This window comes from Phaethon aethereus (assembly GCF_964289735.1).
Source record: "Phaethon aethereus genome assembly, chromosome: 11".
Lineage (NCBI taxonomy): Eukaryota > Metazoa > Chordata > Aves > Phaethontiformes > Phaethontidae > Phaethon > Phaethon aethereus.
The window spans coordinates 5,010,185-5,030,664 of NC_138587.1; the positions used below are offsets into that span (position 1 = coordinate 5,010,185).

Genomic DNA, 20,480 nt, shown 5'->3' on the forward strand with positions numbered 1-20,480 from the left:
ACCTGGTGTTGCTGATTCCTTAACTTACAGCGACAGAAGCACACATTTAAAAAAATTAATACTGGAGCATAATATTTTAGTTAACATAAAAAAAAACGGGGGGGAGGGAGTGTCAGTTCTGCTGAGTTGTTTTGCTTCGAGATAGCTGTGGAATTCAAGACTTGACTTGACAGGCCCATAAGCCAAGGCTTTGTTTTTGCCAGAATGCTAGACCAGCTGATTATCAGAGGTCTTTTCTGAGCTATACTTCACTGTGATTCTCAGAGTCTGACCACTGAGTCGGCTATCTGTCTACAGAGCACGTTTTGTCTAAGTACCCCTAACACATTTAAAACAGTATCACAGTAGTCTAGAGATATAGATCTTACACTGGCTTGATTTAAGTGATGTGATCGGTGGCGTAAAATATCAGTAAGACTGTAATAAGAACCATCTAGCTGTCAGATCTCATCCTCCCCGTTAGAGGTTAAACTGTACTTCATTGACAGTTGGGTACTGAAGAGCAATTTGAAATATGTTTTTTTTAATATGAGGAATGGCTAGATTAAAAGCAGTAAAGGATATGATTAAAAAGTAAGGGCAATCTCCGTAGTGGTGTCTAACGGTAACTTTGTATATGAGATTAATTCCTCTGATTCCTTTAGACTATAAATATAAATACACGGTTATGCTGTGGCTGGAAGAAGCATGATTTTGACACTGACATTTTAAAATCAAACTTCAGGAAAACTTGCAAGTTTAGTACTTGATAAGTAGTAGCAGATGCTGCTTTGCATTATATTAATATTAATTGTTGTACAGGTATTGTTAGGTAAAACACTGGTAATGCAAGTGTACAAAATACAGGCTTAATATAGCAGAAAATGTAATTACAATTTTACTTGTTCTGTTAGTCTTGTACTGTGTACTCATATTTTTGAATTAAAAAAACAAAGTAGGTGGTGGTTTTGACATGTTAATAATGAGTTTCAGGCCTGGATGATTTATTATTCAAAAACTTTAAGGAATGGATAGATATTTATTTATAAAATTGAAGTATTTTCTCCAGAGAGAGGAATTTTATTTAGAACACCTGGCACTTGGCAGTGAGTTAATGAACATCTTGTAACATTTACCTTTGGGAATTGTCTAGTCTAGGTCTTGTTTGCTGTTGTCTAGCAGACTTGCATTTTTTGTGTTTGTGGTCCAGTTGTATATGTTCTGATGCTTCAGAGAGTTTGCATTTTAGAGGAAGAAAGCTTTATTTCCTATGTTTCATGAAATTCACTAGGACTTTCTTTGCTTTCTACTTAAAAGGGAAGTATGGTTCACATTTACATGTTCCTCTAGAACGTGGATTTTTAGGGAATATAACAAATAGTTGTTAGTAAAATTTTAAAAAGTCAATTCATTTGCTTTCAGTGTTGGACTGTTTCTTACCTCCAATGACAAGTAGCTCATTGGTTAATTCTGATCAGTTATGAGACGAAAACAAACTTCAGGTTGTAGTCACTGATTAAGAAGAGCGGATTCTCAGTAGCGGATCCAGTACTCAATATAATGAGTTTTTGAAGGAGAACAGTTGCATTCCTGATATGTGCATCTTGACTGCTAACCATAGCAAGCCCATTGAGGTGGGCCTAGAAGTATGAGAGCGCTGGCATATCAGTTTAACTGGTGTTCTGTCTGATAGATTCTCACATGCTTTGAAGGAATTATTTAGCTTCTTTGTTACAAACTTTATTACTGTAATCATCAGAAGTGGTTTTAAGCTTTATGAATCTGATCTGCTGTAGTAGTCTTCACTAACAAACTTTTGGCTCTTTGCTTTTCAGAATTTCTTTTTCTTGTTTAGCTTCAGTTTCACCTCTCCTGTTTTGTGCTTCTCTTGAGGATGAAAGTGCCACTTGCACATGATTTTATAATAAATTGTGTTGTACTTCAGGAGAGGGTTTTCTAGCAAAAGCTAGCTGAAATTGGAAATTTTTTCTTTCCAGTTGGACCTTATAATGTAAACACCCTGTTGTGATACCTTGTTAAACCCACCCTACTGTAGCAGCTTACAAAGTGGTTTTATGCTATTTTTTCAGAAACTAATTTTTTTCAAATGTGCTACAACATTACACATATGTTTTTATGGATAATTTTAATATGAATGATAGAGGTGACTTACTGAAGAATCAATGCAGTTCAAGAACTTACAAAGAAATTTGCTGATAGAATATAGATACATCATCTATACTTGTAATTTAAGGAGTAATACTGAACTGCATTACATTAACAGGAAAACAGAGTTAGAACTGCCATAGTCTTGCTAAATTGTCACTTTGTACTAGATCATAGCAAGTGGAAGAGATTGGCTTTCTCAAGATGATATAAAAGCTGGGATTTCTTTTGTGGGAGCTTGTAAATAAATGGAGACTGGCTTGACTCCAGAGAAATGTTTAGCTCATCAACAAGTTTCCATAGGAATTTAAATCAAGTATTTCATGGTTATGAAGCTGATAGAAACATTAAAAAGTTCATAAAGAAGTAACAGAAATGTTTTTCCTAATTAGTAATTTTATGTCTCAAGATGAGGTGTGTGCATATGTACGTGCCTTTGGCATCACAAACATTTGTTTCAAAACATGTCATAAAATTAGAAAGCTTGTAGAAACCTCCTGGGATAAAGAAGACCACATGTCTTAAAGGCAGACTGTATCCCTGAGAATATGGATTGTGTAAAATGATGATGAGCAGTGTTTGAGGAGAAACATCTATAAGTACATTTGCAATCATCATCCTTATGATAGAGAAATGGGCAAGGTGTGTAAAAAGGAACCTGGTTTACTAGGAGTTGTAACCGTTCCTTTCTGTAACCTGTGCTGTAAGGTCCCCTTGGGAATTTAGCTGCCTGTGTCCCAAGGATCCAGGGCTCTGGATTATGGGTTATTCCCAGCTGCATAACCTTGGCTCATGCTGCTGAGGAAGAACTGTGAGAAAGTCTGCAGAAGAATAAGAACAGTAAAGTTCCAGGTAGAATTATTAAGACAGGGTCATTAGTAGCTCAAGGATTCCAGAAGTAAATGCCAATGTCAAGATACAAAATCCTAAACTGGAAAACAGGGAATCAAGTTGGGGCAGGAATTGTTGTGTTGTCAGGTCAAGTCCTCAGTGCTGATGAAGCTGGTGGAAGATGGTGGCTCAGCAATATTCAAGGATCTGTCTCAGGGAACCACAAAGTCTTCCCAGGTGTCTGCCTCATCTCACACTTTCAAGTTTGTACATCTTGCCTACAGCTTTTCTCTGTCCCCAGCTAAGTATGTCAGAACATAGTGACTCAAAAAAGGGGTGATAAAAGAATAATTGGAGAGACATTTCAATATTAATTGTAAGGTTTTGTTCCTGTTTCCCTACTCCCCCCCCCCCCCCCCCCCCCCCCAATAATTACAGTGCAGTATGTTAAGAGGTAACCTCGGCACTTAGGGCTTGTTTAGAAAGTGTAACAAGAGTGCTGCATTAGGCTTGTTCCTGTCCTCAGAGAAATCTCCTTGAATGAGTGGTATTTTAAACTCAGGCTGCTTCCAGTGTTACTGATGCTGGAACAAATCACGGAGTGGGACTTCCTCAATGCAAGAAAGCATCAGCTGTCAAGCTAGTAACACTGCTTTCTCCTGTCAAGTCACCTTGTGCCTGTAACTTTCTTCTGTGGTGTTGACCAGGATGTGCTCACTACGTCAGTCCTAGTCAGTAAATCGGAGCCTGTTGACATGGAATGCCTGCATTCCATGCAGCCTGGATGAAAATCTCTTATCTCTAGCTTCTGGCTTTTTAATTGTAAATGGCTTCTTGATTTATTTTGGATTTGTACAGAGATGACTTCTAGTCAGTTATTTACTTAATCTCTCCTGTTATTTCAAGGCAATTCTGCCATCCTTTCTGAAGTGTTTTAAGTACTCCTCGGAAGGGTTACTCAATATTTAATCTTAGCTATCCATGTCTATACCACTGTTTCCTAGAGAAATGCTTTGATGCGTTGTCACAGCATGCCTGCTATGTTGTTGTCATCTTCCTTATGCATCCCAAAGAGAAAGTACTGGGCGAGAAGATTCTTTGGGTTGGCTCAGTATAGCCATTCTTAATTAAATGAGGTACATTGAAGGTAAGCAAAATTTGATGGTCACCGACAGTGGATACCATAACTCTCTGGAAGGAAATGCAGCTTTCATCAGTGAGGATAGGATTTTGATCTTCCTCACCCACTGGAAGGTTGTTATCAGACAGCATAAACAAAGCTCCTAAATCATGCCTAGGTCAAAAGTCAAAATTGATGAGGCTTAGAAATACAGAATCATACTTTTCCTTTTTTTCCTTTCCTGTTTCTTTAGTTCTTACCCTTTTCTACAATAAGAAAATATATTTGTTTTTGTTATCCTGTTTTCTTATTTTTATCCCATACAACTTAAGAAACTTCAATTTACTCAGATCCTGATTGTATATTTATCTCTGTATAAGATACCCAGGCACCCACAGAAATCCTTGGCACTTTCAGAGGGGTTCAAAATAGCTAGTGTGTACATGCAGTACTTTGCAGGGTTGGAACTTGATTTTGAAAGAACTATATCAGAGTTTAATAAGACTTAAAAATAAAAGTAAGAATGAGTTAGACTTTTTCTTGAGTGACGAGTGATTAGTGATGAGTGACGTGTGATTAGTAACACACTTCTTTTTAAAGAGACTGTCAAAGTAGTATTACTGCCTATTAAAATGAATGTGCCAGCTTTAAATTTATAATCAGTTATCCTTTTACTTTTTATAGTTGTCTTCTCTGAAGAAGAGAGAGAGCAGCTGAGAAAGTTCACAAATAAATCTTATCTTCTGGATAAAAGAAGCCGCCATCATGTATATCTTGGTTTAATTGACATTCTTCTGGCGTATTGCTATGAAATATGTGTCAATGAAGGAGACAAAAATGTAAGTTAAAAAAAATTAGTATGTTTTAGGAACTTAGCGCTGGACCTTGTACTGTCATTTAGGAATCTTGCCTTTTAAAGTGAACTTACTTCCAAGCATTAGAAATATATAATCAAGTAAGTTAAAGTGAAATACTTTATATCTCTAGATTGAGCTGTTGGGATGTATTTAGAGTTTAATATGATTTCTAAATACTTCTGTTCTCTGGAGCAGCATTTTAGTTGTAGGAGAGAAATGGAGATGCAGGAGACTTCAGACAATTCTGCTTCTGATTTGTTTTGTGGTGTGATGTGTCTTGATTTATGTAAATGCAAATTTCACAAATAATTGTATGTTTGTCTGTAATAATACCACTACTGATTCAGGTTCTGAAAAAGCACGGGAAACCATTAAGTCTGTAGGACTGAAACTATGTGTTTAGTGTTAAGCTTATGCGCAGAGTATGGAAGGTGTTTGCTGAGGCATTACAGAAACTAGAGTGAGGCACTTAAAACTTTTAAAATGGACACACATTTAAAAAATGTCCTAATGCAGCGTTTTCTTTTTCTAGTACTCAAACACTGGAAGGAAGTAGGATGGCATGTTTCCATTTTCAGGATTATGATGTTTGCCCATCTCTTACACAAGCAGCAGCCATCTTTATTTTGTGTTCTGTGTCCTAGGCTTTTTGCAGGATGTAAAGAGTGAAGGAAATAGCAGAAGTTTAGAATGGATTCCATGCTGTTCTGTGGAAAGATTACCTTTCTGGGAAGCAAGGCCATTTCAAATACAACTTTGTGCCTAGTGTCTCCTCTGCTGATATTAACCAATGACATGTTTTCTCAATGCTTTGGAAGATATAATCAAAACCATTGTGTCTTAATGACTGAATTGCAGGGCATGGGTTTTAGAATGGCAGGCAGAAATGTCCAGACCTGCTTATTCAACGGAATAATCTAAGGTGGTTGTTGTATTGCATGTTAGTGTTGCACAAACTTGCAAATATGCGAGGAAAACAATTGTACAAATCTTTATTGATTTTTGCAATAGTCATATTGTATATGTGGAAAACGCACTGTGTTCCGTTCCACCCTCACCCCGCCCTGCTTTCCACCCCTCTTTTTAATAGGAAAATGAAGATATTCAGGCCACACAAATCTTTACAAGAGCCAGGATTATAGATCAAGGCTTCCTGGCTTTTTGCCCTAATCATCCCACTAGACCACACTACCGCACAAATACTATGAATCTGTCACATTTTAGGAATAATGACTTTTTACGTGTACTGCTGGCTTTAGGACCCTCTCTGAAAGCCAGAACTCTTGAGCTGTTTTCATGAAACAAGGCTTTTTAGCTTGAGCTTTGTTAATTCAAGTTTCTGTTGCTTGGTGAAAAGGGCCAGAATGCCACTAAAATACCATTTTTCTGTGATTGCTGTTGTATTTTAAAGGCTTTGTGCATGGGCTAGATATTCCCAATAAGGAAACCAATTCAGTTATTTAACATCTGCATTGCAATACAGTTTTTAATGCTGTCCTGTGGCCATTTCAATGCACGTAATATAATTACTGCTTCGTATTCACTAAGGTTCTTATATTGCTGCCAGAATGTTATCTTAAATAGTTTGCCAGCAGTCTTGAATGTTGAATTGGATAATACTTGTTTTACGGTCTCTTAAAATCAGGTTGAATCATCTTGGAATGTCAGGAAACTGAGTGCAACATTGTGCTGGCTGGAGGTAAGTTAAAACTTAAGTTTTGCATTATGATTTTGCTGTATTATTTGGTTTTGGTATTATATGTTGCTTTTGTGGCAAGCTTACTCTTCCAGTATTGAAGATTAATTAAGTGTATGTCATCTGTTTATCAATATTGAGAGAAACTGATTGTGACTTCTGGGCTCCCAGCTGCTAGTAGCCTCAAGAGGCTGGAGTAATGACCTCTTGTCTGTCTGGGTGCTGGGCCTTCTGGTCCATTCTGGAAAACCTAAGGATAGGCACGATGAAAAAGCTGCTCATCTGCACACTGTCCCTAGCTCCTGGGCTTGATTCACAAGTCCCAACCTTTATTTAAGCAGTAACTGTAATTATTCTTCACATATTTCCACAGTGTGTATGTGCAACTCCATACATAGGGCAAGAAAAAATAACCTTCTAGCTCCTTGATCAGAACTCCTACATATCTTTCCATTTAACTGGCTAAAGCTGTTAAAATATAAAGGGCATAAAAAGCAGAGAATGTAATTTCTTACTGTTCTTCTAAGTCCTACCTCAGATATATATTTTATTAACTTTTGAAGATGTCAGGCCTTAATAAAGCAGCTTTTGTTCACTTCTGGGGGTTTTGACTGCTGAGCTTTTCTTCAGCCTTCCTAGTTTATCGTTTGGCATTTCTAGCTTCCTCCTTTTGTTGGCTGCAAATCAGGTGGCTTCTGGCTTCTTCATTCTGCTCTGTGGCTTCAGGGTATGTTGGAAAGTGGAACTGGGAAGCTCAGAAGTAAATGCAAACCCAATGATAGGAAAAGCTCTTAGAACGCAACCAAAATGTTTGGTGGTGTGTGTTTTTTTTTTTTTTTTTTTACCTATCTTGGAGAAGCTGAATTCCATATTCTTGTAGCATAAAGATCTCAGTTCTGTAGTTGTAAAACTGTTGTCTCATTAAGACTTTAATGATTGTGTGATCTTTCAGGCAAATGCTGAATACTTTTATTTCAGGTTTCCTGCAGAATCAGTCAGTGGACATGTGTTGCTTTCCCTTCTCTTCAGTATTATTGCCGCGTCCCTATTGGTTTTGTTGCTGCTAGCCTTTTGAAACCAACATAGACTAGAGGAAACAAACTGAATTCTGTTCTTTGCACTTTCAGTTGTTTACTGAAAGAACATAGGCCTGTGTATTTAAGTTGTTACAGAGCTGAAAGTGGAAGGGACTTAACCTGGCCTGTAATCCATTATTTCTTATGATGGCAGCAAGCTAGAAAGGACTGTCCCATCCTCATTCCTGAAACTGCTGAGCTAACTCTCGGTTTGCAGGATCAAAAATGAGATTTCTGAGAGGATTTTTGGGTTCAGTCCTTCAAATGCTTCTAGTAGTGGTGAATGTTGTATTCAGTAATAACTTGTTCTATGACAACTGGTTTTATAGATCTGTAAGTTTTAATTCGTTTCCAATCGAATGTTCTGTGGTAGCAAGTCACAAAAGAGTGCAGTTAAAATGCAGTGATTGCCTTAACTCTCAAAATTTTCAATCCATAGCTTAACGTAGTGAAGGAGTTTTCCGCACGTGCTTATCCTATAATATAGCAGTTCTTGGCGCAGCCTGTGCCAACAGTATATTTCACACCCAGAAAATTCAGTCTCCTGGCACCAAGCTGTTAATAACTATGTCTGTTACACGAACCATGTAGAGGTGGGTATTTTCATCAATCTGTAAATAAAATTGCCTCAGCTATGGTTTGTTTGAACTGACTGCCATTTTGCTGTGCATGACATGTGCACACCTTAGACTCTAAATATTAAATAACAAAACATAAATTATTTAAATGCTTACTGGCCATCCATTAAAATGAAAAATGGGTTGAGGTAGTCGTATAATGCGAAAAAGTGCTGTCTGTCAGCAAAGCGTTTTCATTAATTTTAATAAACTGCGAGTTCAAGGTGAAATAGATATTTTTATTTGAATACATAAATGGAATATTTTGCCATGAAAAGTGAAAACTGGAAAAGAAATCACTCTCTTAAAGTCTTTAACTCATTAATGCCTCTGGCCTGAGTAAATTAGAGGTCTTCCTCACTGGTAAAGGAGGACGGTGAACTGCTTTCCCTTGGCAGATATATTTGTCCCTGTCTTGAATATCTATAACTTTCGTGAAAGGCAGAGTCATGTATCATTTTTAAAGATCTTACATGTACACATGTATTTTGTTAATATCATGTGGTTTTAATTTTTCTTCATTCTTAAAAAGCTTTTTATAGCTTCGCCTTAGTATATTATAATAATGTGGGACAGATGTAATTTATTGCTTTAATCTAAAGGCAAAGTCTTGAGTTAGATGTTTTATTCTAATGCTCTCTACGTTCTTTTTTTAATTCAAAACCACTAAAACGTATAGAACTTCTGTTATCCTGCCATGCAAACTAAATGTGCAGTGTCTTGTTTCTGTTTATCCTATTGATTTCCATATCTATTAAAATACAGATTTTTTTTTTAGATGCATAATATATAAAAAAATGTGCTTTTTTTTCTAGGCTGCTATGAGTTTTTTTCCTTAAGGGAAAACAAACAAACAAAAAACTAATCCTTTGTATTGAAAAGCACACAGACTAATTTAGATTTTTCACTGATACACACAGAGTTTCACTAGCATTCATGACGTCCTGGTATCTTTTGGAAGAAGGGTGCTGTGCTATCCCCTACACAGACATTTTGGATTAGTGACACGTGCCTTCAATGATACAGTCATGATACTGCAACTAGGTAAGTTTTTTAGGGCCTGGAAGTGATGGCTATATAACCACATTGTTTGTATCTGTTTTTTTAATAATTTTTGAATCTTTTGGCCAATTTCACCCAAACTTAATAGATATCGACACTCCTTGGCATCTTGTGGTTTCGTGAAAATGAGGCTGGGGAGAGAAGAGAACAAAATTAGTGTCCTTACCAGGAAAAAGCCCCTGAAGCAACTCATTCATTAGCCGGTGGATAATACATGCAGTTGTGGTGTAAATTCAGCTGTATTATTCACATCAGAAAATCCACACAGAAGAAATGTTACGAACATCTCATCCTTAGAAAAATCTTTTATCAGATCTTGTATCTTCATCAATCAGGATAGTCCAACCATGATTTGTAAAGCTTTAGGGAAAAGGTCTTCAGAGAAAATTTTAGTTTGTTGTAATTGTTCACATGGTGTTGATTTTTCGAGTATTTTTCTCTATACTGTATTTGTCTGTCTATAGAGAGATTTTTCTGTTGGAAAAGACCATATTAATGAAGCTTTTGTTATGGTAGGTTAGATACTATAATTGGGTTAGATCCCACTCTAAAGGTGTTGTAAGTTTTTATTTCAAAGCAGGATCATTTATTGTTACAAGTGTAGCAGGAGTCCTGTTGTTTTCTGTTGTTCTTTGTGTTCTTTAATTACCCGACTGAAGTCCTGTTAAAAAAGATTGGACAGATTTCTGATAACCTCCATGATTTGTCTCTGTCTAAGGGAAGTTTTTAAAGCATCCTCCTCTTCAATTGTTCCAACTGTTCTGTTTGATTAAGTTCTGCTCATTGTGGTTTTGTAGTTGCAAATCTAGGCAGCTTCCCTGCATGATTGACTGTTTGGAAGAACTATCGTTTTAATTTAACCCTTGTCAGTGATATTGGGATTTTGACGGAAAAGAAACTTACTCTAATGTTGAATTCCAGCTCTCCTAGCCAGTTTCTTTTTCTAGATTAGATCTGTTATTTTTGCGGGTTTTGTTTTGTTTTTAATTGAGCCTGTCCATTAATTTTTTTATATATATTTTTCAAAATAACTGTATTTGACATCTAGCAATCTTAATTCCTAAACTGTTCCATTGTGGGTGCCAGTTTAGTATTGCTGTACAGAATCACACATTGGAGGGCAAGGGGTAGTTTTGTGGTTCGTATTCAGTGTTACAGTTCTATGTAGGATTAAGGGAAAATGATTGAGATGACTCTGTGGTAAGTCCAGTGGTCGTCTGGGAAGAACAGAAATCCTGAATTTGTATCTGCATCAAAACTTGTTTTGCATCATTGTTCTTTTAGTACTTCCTATATAATTTTTCTGTGTTAGGAGCGGAGGCCAAAATCTCTGAATCTTTGTTCTCTCGTTGTTGGTAAAATAAGACAGTTATAAATAATAGCCAGGTAGGGCTGTTCATAAAAAACCAAGCAGTGAACACCATGAAAACTGTTCTATTGAAAAATAAATAAATAAAAATTAAAAAAATAATCACTTAACACTGAAGAATAAAAAACTGACTATACACTACATATTTGTAGCTTTGTTTTGTTTCACATTCAGGAGTGGAGCTGTCATCATCTTAATGACTGTAAATTATTCTTTCAGCAGTGACATTCTTTTTATATATACCCTGTTATCTCGGACAGCCTTCCTGTCACAGTACAAATTTTCAAAACTATGGTTATTCCAGCTTCAGTTGTGCAGTTGTACACAACTCTATTTATATCTTGGGTTATTAAAGTTACTTACAAATTTTCTATTTATTTGGAGTTAGTACTTTCAAAAAAAGCAGTGTTAGGTTTTTTTTTTTTGATAGTCAAATCACTGAGAAAAGCAACAATTTGATTTATTTTCAGTGCTTGTGAGTTACAGGATTAAACCCCCCCCACATATGGCAATATTAATCTCTGCTACTGGCAAAAACTATTGATGATTCAAAAAGCCATTTACATTATAACAGTCAGGTAGTGAAGTTTTAAGAGGAAGGTGTATGATGTCCTCTTTTCTTATCTCCACATGCTTATGCTGCTCTTCATAAGTGGGAAAAAATAAAATTCTGGTAACAAAACTTGAATCAGAGTGCTGCCAGCCTTTTAGATTTTTTTTTTTTTTTTTTAAAAGAGGATAGTACATCAGAGGTAAGCTATTAGCTTTTCTTTTAATATTATGATGGAGAACGGTATTGGAGCAAACATTCAATGATCCAACAAAATATTTTCAGTAGTTTGATAAGGGAGGTGGCATCTACAATTAACGCTGTGTCTGGTTTCCTACTCCATCCTCGTACGTTGGACACATGACTGCTGTTGCCACCTTACCCTCTGCTTTGAAAACACAGTGGCCCCAGTGGTGCTGATGGTCACGGTCTCCCTGTGTTGCCCGTGACAGCCTTGCTCCAACAGCGAAGTCCCCGTGTCCTCTGGAGGAGTAGTTTGGGTATGCTAACTCATTCTCTACTGGCACAGGAGTTAGGCTAGCCTTAGTTTTTCTGGCCTCGGTGATCTGTGTAAAGATTACTTCCATAGCTTTAACAGAAATCTGACTTTATTTAATTGTTGGTTAGAATGGTTTAGGAGCACTGGAAGAAGTTAGGAAATGCAGCAGGTCTTGGCTTCATTCTGCACGTGTCTGTGCTGTGCTGGTTGCCTGGGAGACTGCAGGATGGGGCGATTGGTGCCTCCGCAGCACTGGCCATGGACCCTCAAGATGCTGCAAAAGGCACGTGCTAGCCTCAAGAAAAGAGAACGTGTGCCCATTTCAACTGGAGTTGTTAAGAGTGGAGAAGAGGACACTATCTTGAGTATGAGCCCTGATAACCTCCAGGTGTTGCCTTGGAAGCAGACACAAATATATTACTTCTGTCATGTGGACATAAATCTATTGGGAGCGACATTAGCAAGTTAGCAGTGTAGTGATAAAAGTAATGGTGATTAATGTTAACTTCTGAAAGTTCTGGGATTTGTGTATTGAATTAGTATTTACTACTATGGTGCATATAAAGTGTGAAAAGCGCCAAGTTTTTTAAATAGCCAACTACCGAAAAACCGGGAAAGACAAGATGGATGTATTACCTGTCTATAATCAGAAGCAAGGGGAAAAAAAAAAGTGTGTGTCAAAGTATTCTTAAAAGAAATGGGAGTTACAGATAATGCTTGTACTGCCAAGGCACATTTGTTCAGTCAAAATGTTTCCTCCTTCAAACTTCAGTGGAAATTGAGCCATGCTTTTAGGGAATTTCTGGGTTTGCAACATACTTACAAGCTATGCAATGTGCAAAAGCCTAGTAGTTACAGACAACGTTAAATACTACCCTCTTTGTTTACTGGAAATGACGCCTCGCTGGTTTGGCACTGTATTGCAATCTGTGTGTGGTGAACGCAGGTAAAAATGACCATCAAGTAACAGATAATCAATTCAACTAAATAGTACCACAAAACTAATCCTTTTCATGTGGATGCGAGAGGACTGGTGTTTAACTTAAAGGAAGAATTGGTTTGATTTGACCTCATCCTGACTTGAGGTTTCTTTTAGGATGCTGGTAACAGAAATGGGGACATAGTGTAATACAATTTTTCAATAATAATTAGCACAGTAAATTCATTTATTTAAATATAGTAAAGAATTTGGATGGGACTGAATTGTTAGGCTTCAAGTTATGTGACTTGACTTTAAAAATATTAGTCCTGTGTTGGTGGATCACTTCCAGGGTACAGGATACTGCATTTTTAAGCTATTAAGGATCCTTGCGTGTGGTTGAAACACTTTATTTTGAATTAAGACTTCCTGGCAAAGTTTTAACTGCAAGGCAAATGCATTAAGCTGATTAATGTTGAGGTCTTCAGCAGGTTTTTTTTTTTTAATATGCTGTTTTAGTGATCTATAATACATAAAATACTTCAGCAAAACTGTTCAAAATTCAGTGTAGTTATCTACTATATTTGTTCTTTGGATAGGATTAGAAAAGGGAATTAAATGCAGTGGTACATCCAGCGACAATGTTATTTCCAACAAAATGTATATACTGCATTTGACAGTTGACTAACAAAAATTTATTAGGTGTGTTCTTAATGTAAACATACGGAGCCCTTTTTCTTTCCAGTAATAAGTGGTGTGGGCTGGTTCTGTCAGTATTTACTGACACTGTGTTACCACTGTGTAATACTGATTTGGAAGTTGCCGTCTATGAGCTAATAATGAAGAGAGAACTAATTTGTGCTCTTTTCTGTGGATAAAATACGCTTTGCTTCTTCCAGTTCAGAAGTTAACACTAATAGGATTATATAATTATCCATTAAAAATAGGTAGCACTGTTGCCTAGCTGGGTTAAGTTATTAGCAGGACGTTTTAATTTTAAAGTCCATAAGAGTTCTTTTCTTGTTTTTAAGAGTGCTGTTCTTCTGTCTTTTTAATGAGACAGTAAAGTTCAATTTACCTTTTTAGATGAATGCCCCTCCTTCTTGAAAATGTGGAAAACCATACAGAAGCATGCAGGAAAAATAATGTAAAATAGAATGATGGGACTATTAATGTCCTTTGCTTCCAAATGCTAAGTATGAAAGCTGGTAGAATTTCATCATGGTGTAAAATCAGTAGGTGGTTATATCAAGTGGCAGATACAGAGCTGGAGTCAAATTATATCCTTTTTTGAAGTTATCTGGAAAGAGGACTGGAATTCTGAAACTGTAGGATTAAAGTTGTGGGCTGTCATAGCAATGAACTCCAGAAGAATCTTGTGATCTGTGGACATATGCTCTGACTTTTATGATTTTTGCCTTGTCTGGTCAGCCTCTCTGCTGCTTTTCCTCTGAAGTTGCAACTCATCCTCTCCCCAACAGCAGTGTAGTGATTTTTTTTTTTAATGGCAAGAAAAGAAAACCACCTTTGTCTCAGAAAAACAATGGGTTAGTATGTAGATTTGCTATCCCATCTTGCAATATATCCCAATTTCAAGTTGGTTATTATCCTCCTTTACCTCTAACACAGATCTTAATGCCAAAAAATCGAGGGTATTAGAGTCTGTGTTAAGTTCTACATCTTAAATTTTAATAGCTTAGAAGATCAAATACTTTTGATTCTATTACAGAAGTTGGAATCTTTTTATTTGTACTTTTAAATATAACTAGTTGGCTTTTTGAATAATCAGGAAACAGTATCTGTACATAAAAAGTGGTGTATTTATTCATCAGAATAACGCAGAACTGTAACTTTAACACAAGATACGCAAAAACTGACTTAATATTTTCCTGAGATTATTATAAAAGTTTCTTGTGCCTGCTCTTAAACATTTATTGCTGTTTTTCCAAACAAATGATTTTTCTTCTTCACCCTTGAACTTAAAAGTGCTTGCCTCCTTAAGCTATGTGAAGAAAATTAAATTGGTTATCCTTGGCATGTCTTCATCTTCTATTCCATAGCTTTCTTAACTCCAGCATACAGTGAATTTAAAAAAAAATTATGATCCTAGGGCTACAAAAGAAGTAAGACTTTTAAAACTGGCACATTTTAGGTTTGCTTTGATAGACAGCCTCTGAGTGAGTTGGACTGACATAACTGCCAAAAAAACCCTGAGCCTGTTTGTCTTTTGGCTTCGTCAGTTCTCCGACCCAGCTCACTGTATGGTTTCACGAATACTTGCACTGGCAGATCACAAAGAGCTGTGGAAAAGAGAGAAGCAAAGGAGTGTAACAAAGAGTACTTAAGCGAGTGTAAGTAATAATAGTACTGAATATATAACCACAGCCTGAAAGTTAAGACCAGATGTCTACTGAAGACTGAAGTAGATAGCCAAAGACAGAACCTATGGTGTGGAATTTCAGAGAAATAGGCCAAGAATCATCTGTATGTCATGGAATAGCCTACAGTAAGGCTTACATAGTGTTTGCTCTGCAGCTCTTATTTTTTTATTCTTGCGATAAGGAGTTAAATGGAATTTTGTATAAAGGACTTCTTGTTTATAAGCTGCATCTATTAAGACCTGCATTCTGAAATCAGAAGTTTGGTAGTTTGCTATGTTCTCTGTATAAGGTTCGCTATATTATTAGGGCTGGGAGATTTGCAACCTCTCTGATAGAGGCCCATTAAGGTACTATAAAACTTTAATTTATGAAGAAAGACAACTTTTCATTGAGAATGTAAATTAGTGACTATAACATTCATTGTTACTTGGCAGATGAGTAACAGTTGTGGATGTTGTAAATGGTTCTGGCTGGCAGCTTGACAGCTAGAACCAAAAAAATTAACAAAATTTTAATTCCACATATCATTTCTTTTTAAAACAGCACACTTCTTTTTAGTCAAAATAGCTAAGATTGACAAGTTTGGCTTGTCAAGCATTAATGGTGATGCAATCTAAAAGTTCATCAGTTATATTTGGGATTTTGTGTTTTATTTTGCATTCTTTCCTGACTTTTCTTCAGTTGCCCTCTTCCAAGCCAGTGGGTTTTTTCAGTTCTGTTGGCCATGGCTTTTTACTCTCCAGGTTCTTTCTCCTTACTGCCATCTTCCACATCCTTTGACTTTCATTCTTTGTCTATATTTTTTTCAGCACAGAATTACTTAAAAACAAACAAACAAATTTTGTGCTTGAACAGCAGGGGGAGTTCTGTGGTTTTTTGGTTTTGTTTTTAAATCTTTAAAATGTAATTTCATCCGTGTTCAGGTTTCATAGCCTAGGAGGAGCCAGCCTCTTGGGAGAGGGTTGTTAGATTCCATTTGCAGTAGTGTCTGTTTTCATTTGAAAAAAAAAAAAGAAGAATTTTTTTAAATTAAACAGTGAAAATATTTTTTTGTGTGTGTTCTAGCACTTAACCCTTTAGCAACTTTCATCAGAAAACTAAGGGAGGAGGTTACGTTAATCAAGTCTCTTCTTCATAAACAAGCGTTGCATATGAAGAAAATTAAACTGACTACAGAAAGATTTCTGGTTGTGGAATGAGAAAACATTCTAGGTTTTAATCTTTTACCACATTTATCAACTCTATGTCAAATGGCACCTTCTTGAGCCTGAAGTGAGTTTTTCTTTCTGAGGGTTCAATTTGCCAAATTATTCTGTAACTTACAGAAGTAGGAAAAGTTCTGCTTGATTTAAGGCACTGGATAGATCTTGGGCGACAGTATCGCTTACATTGGCTTACACAATTGCTGTGGCTTCTGCGTGCTTGACCCTGCTGTGGTCTGCGTGTTCCCAACCTTATTGTTTTCCCACACAGGTATTTGTGTAGGCATACAGGGAAATAGGTTTTCTCTTTCTTCAGATAAATGATGGGGAGTAACTTTTTGTTTTTTGTGAGTTACTTTTCAGCTTGACCCCTTTTGTTGTTTGGGTTTTTTTAAATATGGTTCATTGTATGACTGCACTGAAGTGCGGGTCAGCACAGCTCAGAGAAGTCGAAAAGCGGGGGGAGGGCACTTCTTCAGCTGTAGAGAATTACACGCATGACTATGCCTTGAGGCTTTAGTCTTGCAGAGAGATTCCTACTGAATTCAGGGGCTCCACATCCACATAGATGTGGATACTGAAAGGCATAGTCGTATTACTGCCATTCTGAGACTGTGAATCAACTTAAAGTTACAAGGTGGTTGTAGATAGCATGGTTATTAAAGCCTCAAAAGTGAGAAGATAGTAAAGATTATCTATTATGATTTTGAGTGAATTACAAAAATAAAAATCTATTTTCAGGAAAGGCTGCCGTTTTGAAGTGTCTGCTGGACATTCACAAGATTTTTATTGAGAACGACCCTGCCTACATCCTTAATGACCTCTTTATTACCGACTATTGCATCTGGATTCAAAAAACCAAGTAAGGTCTTAGGCAGTCATTGATGTGGGAGATGTTTTTAGCATACTTCACCTATGAACAAGTATCAGTAAAATCAAAAGAAATGCTATCTTCTATAAATGGAAATGTGATCAGTCTTTTTCATTTATGTGGTAAGAATAGCTGGATAGCCAAGGTTACTAAATGAAGACATTCAGTGCATTTTATTATGTAGTGACATCATTGGAGAAGAGGTGGAGGAGTTGCATTTTAAATATAAATGTGAATTTTCATTAATATATTAATGGTTTGGGGGAAAAAACAGCTTCTGGGGAATTTTCATTCTATTGCGATCTTTCTTAGAAAAAAAATGTTTATATAGCACTTATGTAACATTAGGAAAAAGGTTGGAAGCAACTCCTAGTTCAGGATTGAATTTGTAACTTCCAATAGAATTGACAACTTTCGATTCTAGTCAGACACACATGCAAACCATTTATATCTATGAAAAAGTTGATTTATGGGCTGTAGCAGTTGTACCAATTGATTATTAACACTAGAGTAAGTGTCACAAATCTGTGCGCTGTGTACTCTTGGCCCTGTAGGTGCTTGCCAGCTCACTCCCCCTGGCAATATGCTTCGGCTTCACTTGAGAGGAGACAGTGACTGCCACTTCTAGGCAAGTCCCTACATGTCAGCATTTCTGTGTCTCACCTGTGTTCTTTCAGTGGAGTCAGCATGGCTTTACTTATTTCCAGAGTCTTGGGAACTTTGAATTCATGGTACTGGGAACAAAGTATTGGTAGGAAAAGAGTAATATACAGATTAAATGAACAAAGTGAGCTGCATGCTCAGGTCTTACTAAGCTTGATACCGTTCTTGTCAAATTGATTCTATTTTTCATACAGCTTTTGTTTTTTCTCCCTTACTTTTTATGTGTTCACACCCTTCTCTGAAGGCCCACAAAAGTATGAGAGTTGCAAATAATATTTCTCTGGAAAGGAAGGCCTTGCTAATATAAACGCAAAAAAATGCCACTGTCACATTTGTTAATATAGCAACATACAGCCTCATAAAACAATGGTTAAAAATAGCCTTTGCATTGCAGTTCACAACTTAACAAGAGACTGTGAGGGGGAAAAAAAAAACCTTCTTAAGTGCACAAGACAGAAGAAGCAGTGAGGGGATGTAGAGGACACTTGGTAATAATCATGATCAGGAAGGGGAATATGAAAGAGAGTTGAGCCAGCTTGCATAGGCTGTATATTTAGGTGGGACCTTACCAGTACTTCTTAGAGAATTAAAGTTCATAGCTGCTTATTACATGTTGTAGATATTGTTGATTATTATTCTTCTCTGTAAGCTCTCAATGACTATGCGACTACAGCAAAACAATGCACAAAATATTCTAAAGCAACTACCTGTGTTTCCAAACATTTTGATTCATCAATCCTGATTAATTACAGGAACAGCCAGTTCATTCTACGCTGTTATTTTTGAGGACACCTTTTTTGGCCACACCTTTAATATAACTATGGGGAAATGCATATTCAGGTTGAAGTCAAGTTGAAAAAGTGCAGTGAATGAAGAAGGAGAAAGTTATTTCGTGCATCCCTCACAAAGAAATGAGTCATGAGACAATAACATAACTGCTGCCCATATCGATGAATATAGTGTCTAGCAAGTCAGTCATAAAAACCAAGGCTTTCTTTAAATACAGCAGAGGAAAATGTATGGTAGATACAAGTGACTGATGTATTAACACATTTACTCCCAGACGCATACATTATGTACCAGTTAAGCAGAACTGACAGCTTCTGGAAGGAGGACAATTAAGCTATCTTCGCGTCACAACGACATGGCACAATAGCTGCCTGTCATTAAGAGAACAAGAGAAAGGCAAATGGTAGAAACCATTCCAATTTTTAGGGTCTTAATCAGGAAAGCATTTAAGCATATGCTGAAGTCATTCCTGTTCAGTTTAGCAGTGAAGCATGTGCTTCAGGTTAAGCATGTGCGAAGTAAACAGGAACGCTTTTCTTCCTTACGTTGAAGGGAACAACGAAGTTCACTTGTCATTCAGAGAATACCTTAGCAGATCTAGAAGTAGGTGGTGACTTGTCTTACATACAAGGGCTCCCAGCTCCCCGAGGTAAGGCATCTGGAGAGGGAGGTGGTACATCTTCCATTCCAGGGATGAAGGTTATGACATCCCTCTGGTAGTTGCCTTTGTGGCGAAAGAGTTTTGGGAGGGGAAGGTATTTATAGGTATTTTTGTGGTGGTCTTTCAGTGAAGTTATTTGCATGTCCGATCAGTCTGGATACTTTCTCTGTTTTCTTTCTTAGCTACTCTTTGCTCCATGCAAGCTTCGTTAACTTTGTCTCCATTTTCTCTTTTCATAGCTGTAGTCCCAGGGTGCTCTCAAAATCTGTGAAGGGCTTTTCTTCCCCTGTTTCCCTGGTATTTAACCAAGCCCTAGTGAAGGTTGGGGCCTCTTTAGGTTCTTTTTACTGAAGAATCTGGGCACTTTAAAAACAGCGGGAAGCAAGCTTTTTAGCTCACCTGTACTGGCAGAGAAAAGCTTGGGAGCTGTAGGTTTCGGAAAAAAGTTTGGCACAGGCAAAAATGTAATGGATGTCTCAAGTGGTAGCAAGCATACAGTCCTATTCCAGATTAAGCCTCCAGAAGAGGAACACCACTGGTAGTTAGTAACTTTTAAATATTCAGTGTGGAAACAAAAACTTTACAGCCAACAGTGTGTCAATAGCTGATTACAAATTTGGGTTGAGATCATAGTTTGGCTGTGGCTAAATGAGATGAATAAGTGAATGTTCACTGGGCTTGCAAAAGATGATTTATTTTAAGCACAATGTATGTGGAATTGGAAATGATTAAGCTGCTGAATAAAACACATGCAGGTGGCTAATAGCCAATTGGGTATGGGGAGTACAGGCTAGTTTAATTCTAAGGTTTTTAATTTTTTTTCTTTATTTGGGTACCTGTTGCTGAGAGAAAAGTAGACTCCTAGAAGTTTTAGACGATGTAAGATGTTAGCAAGTATAGCTAAAATTTCATCTTCCTCTTTGCAATCTTAGAGCTAGTTTTACCTGCTTTCTAGGTTTCTAGTATCCCTCTTTGAGCTGCTTGGGAAGTTACTGTTAATAACTTGATCTATTGTATAGAGTGGCATGTAAAATCCTTTTACCTGTTCATTGGGTTTTGAAGAAAGGGAGCATGTTGCTCAGCAAAACTTATCAGAAAAGAAGGAGAAGTAAATGTTAACCTGGGTAACAGAAGCTAGACAAAGACCTATGGAGGCAGCTTGTAGTAAATCT

At 36.9% G+C, this 20,480-nt stretch overlaps 1 protein-coding gene across 1 annotated transcript in view; it reads left to right on the forward strand.

The window, feature by feature from the left end:
* Nucleotides 1-20,480, forward strand: part of SHQ1 (SHQ1, H/ACA ribonucleoprotein assembly factor) — a gene marked incomplete at both ends in the record, with an annotated part of 51,449 nt that overhangs the window by 11,666 nt on the left and 19,303 nt on the right. Inside the window, 4 exons of the mRNA XM_082004395.1 lie at nucleotides 4,781-4,935; nucleotides 6,599-6,652; nucleotides 9,263-9,386; nucleotides 17,066-17,186. Coding sequence (XP_081860521.1) covers nucleotides 4,781-4,935; nucleotides 6,599-6,652; nucleotides 9,263-9,386; nucleotides 17,066-17,186 — 454 coding nt within the window. The remainder of the gene's footprint in view (nucleotides 1-4,780; nucleotides 4,936-6,598; nucleotides 6,653-9,262; nucleotides 9,387-17,065; nucleotides 17,187-20,480) is intronic.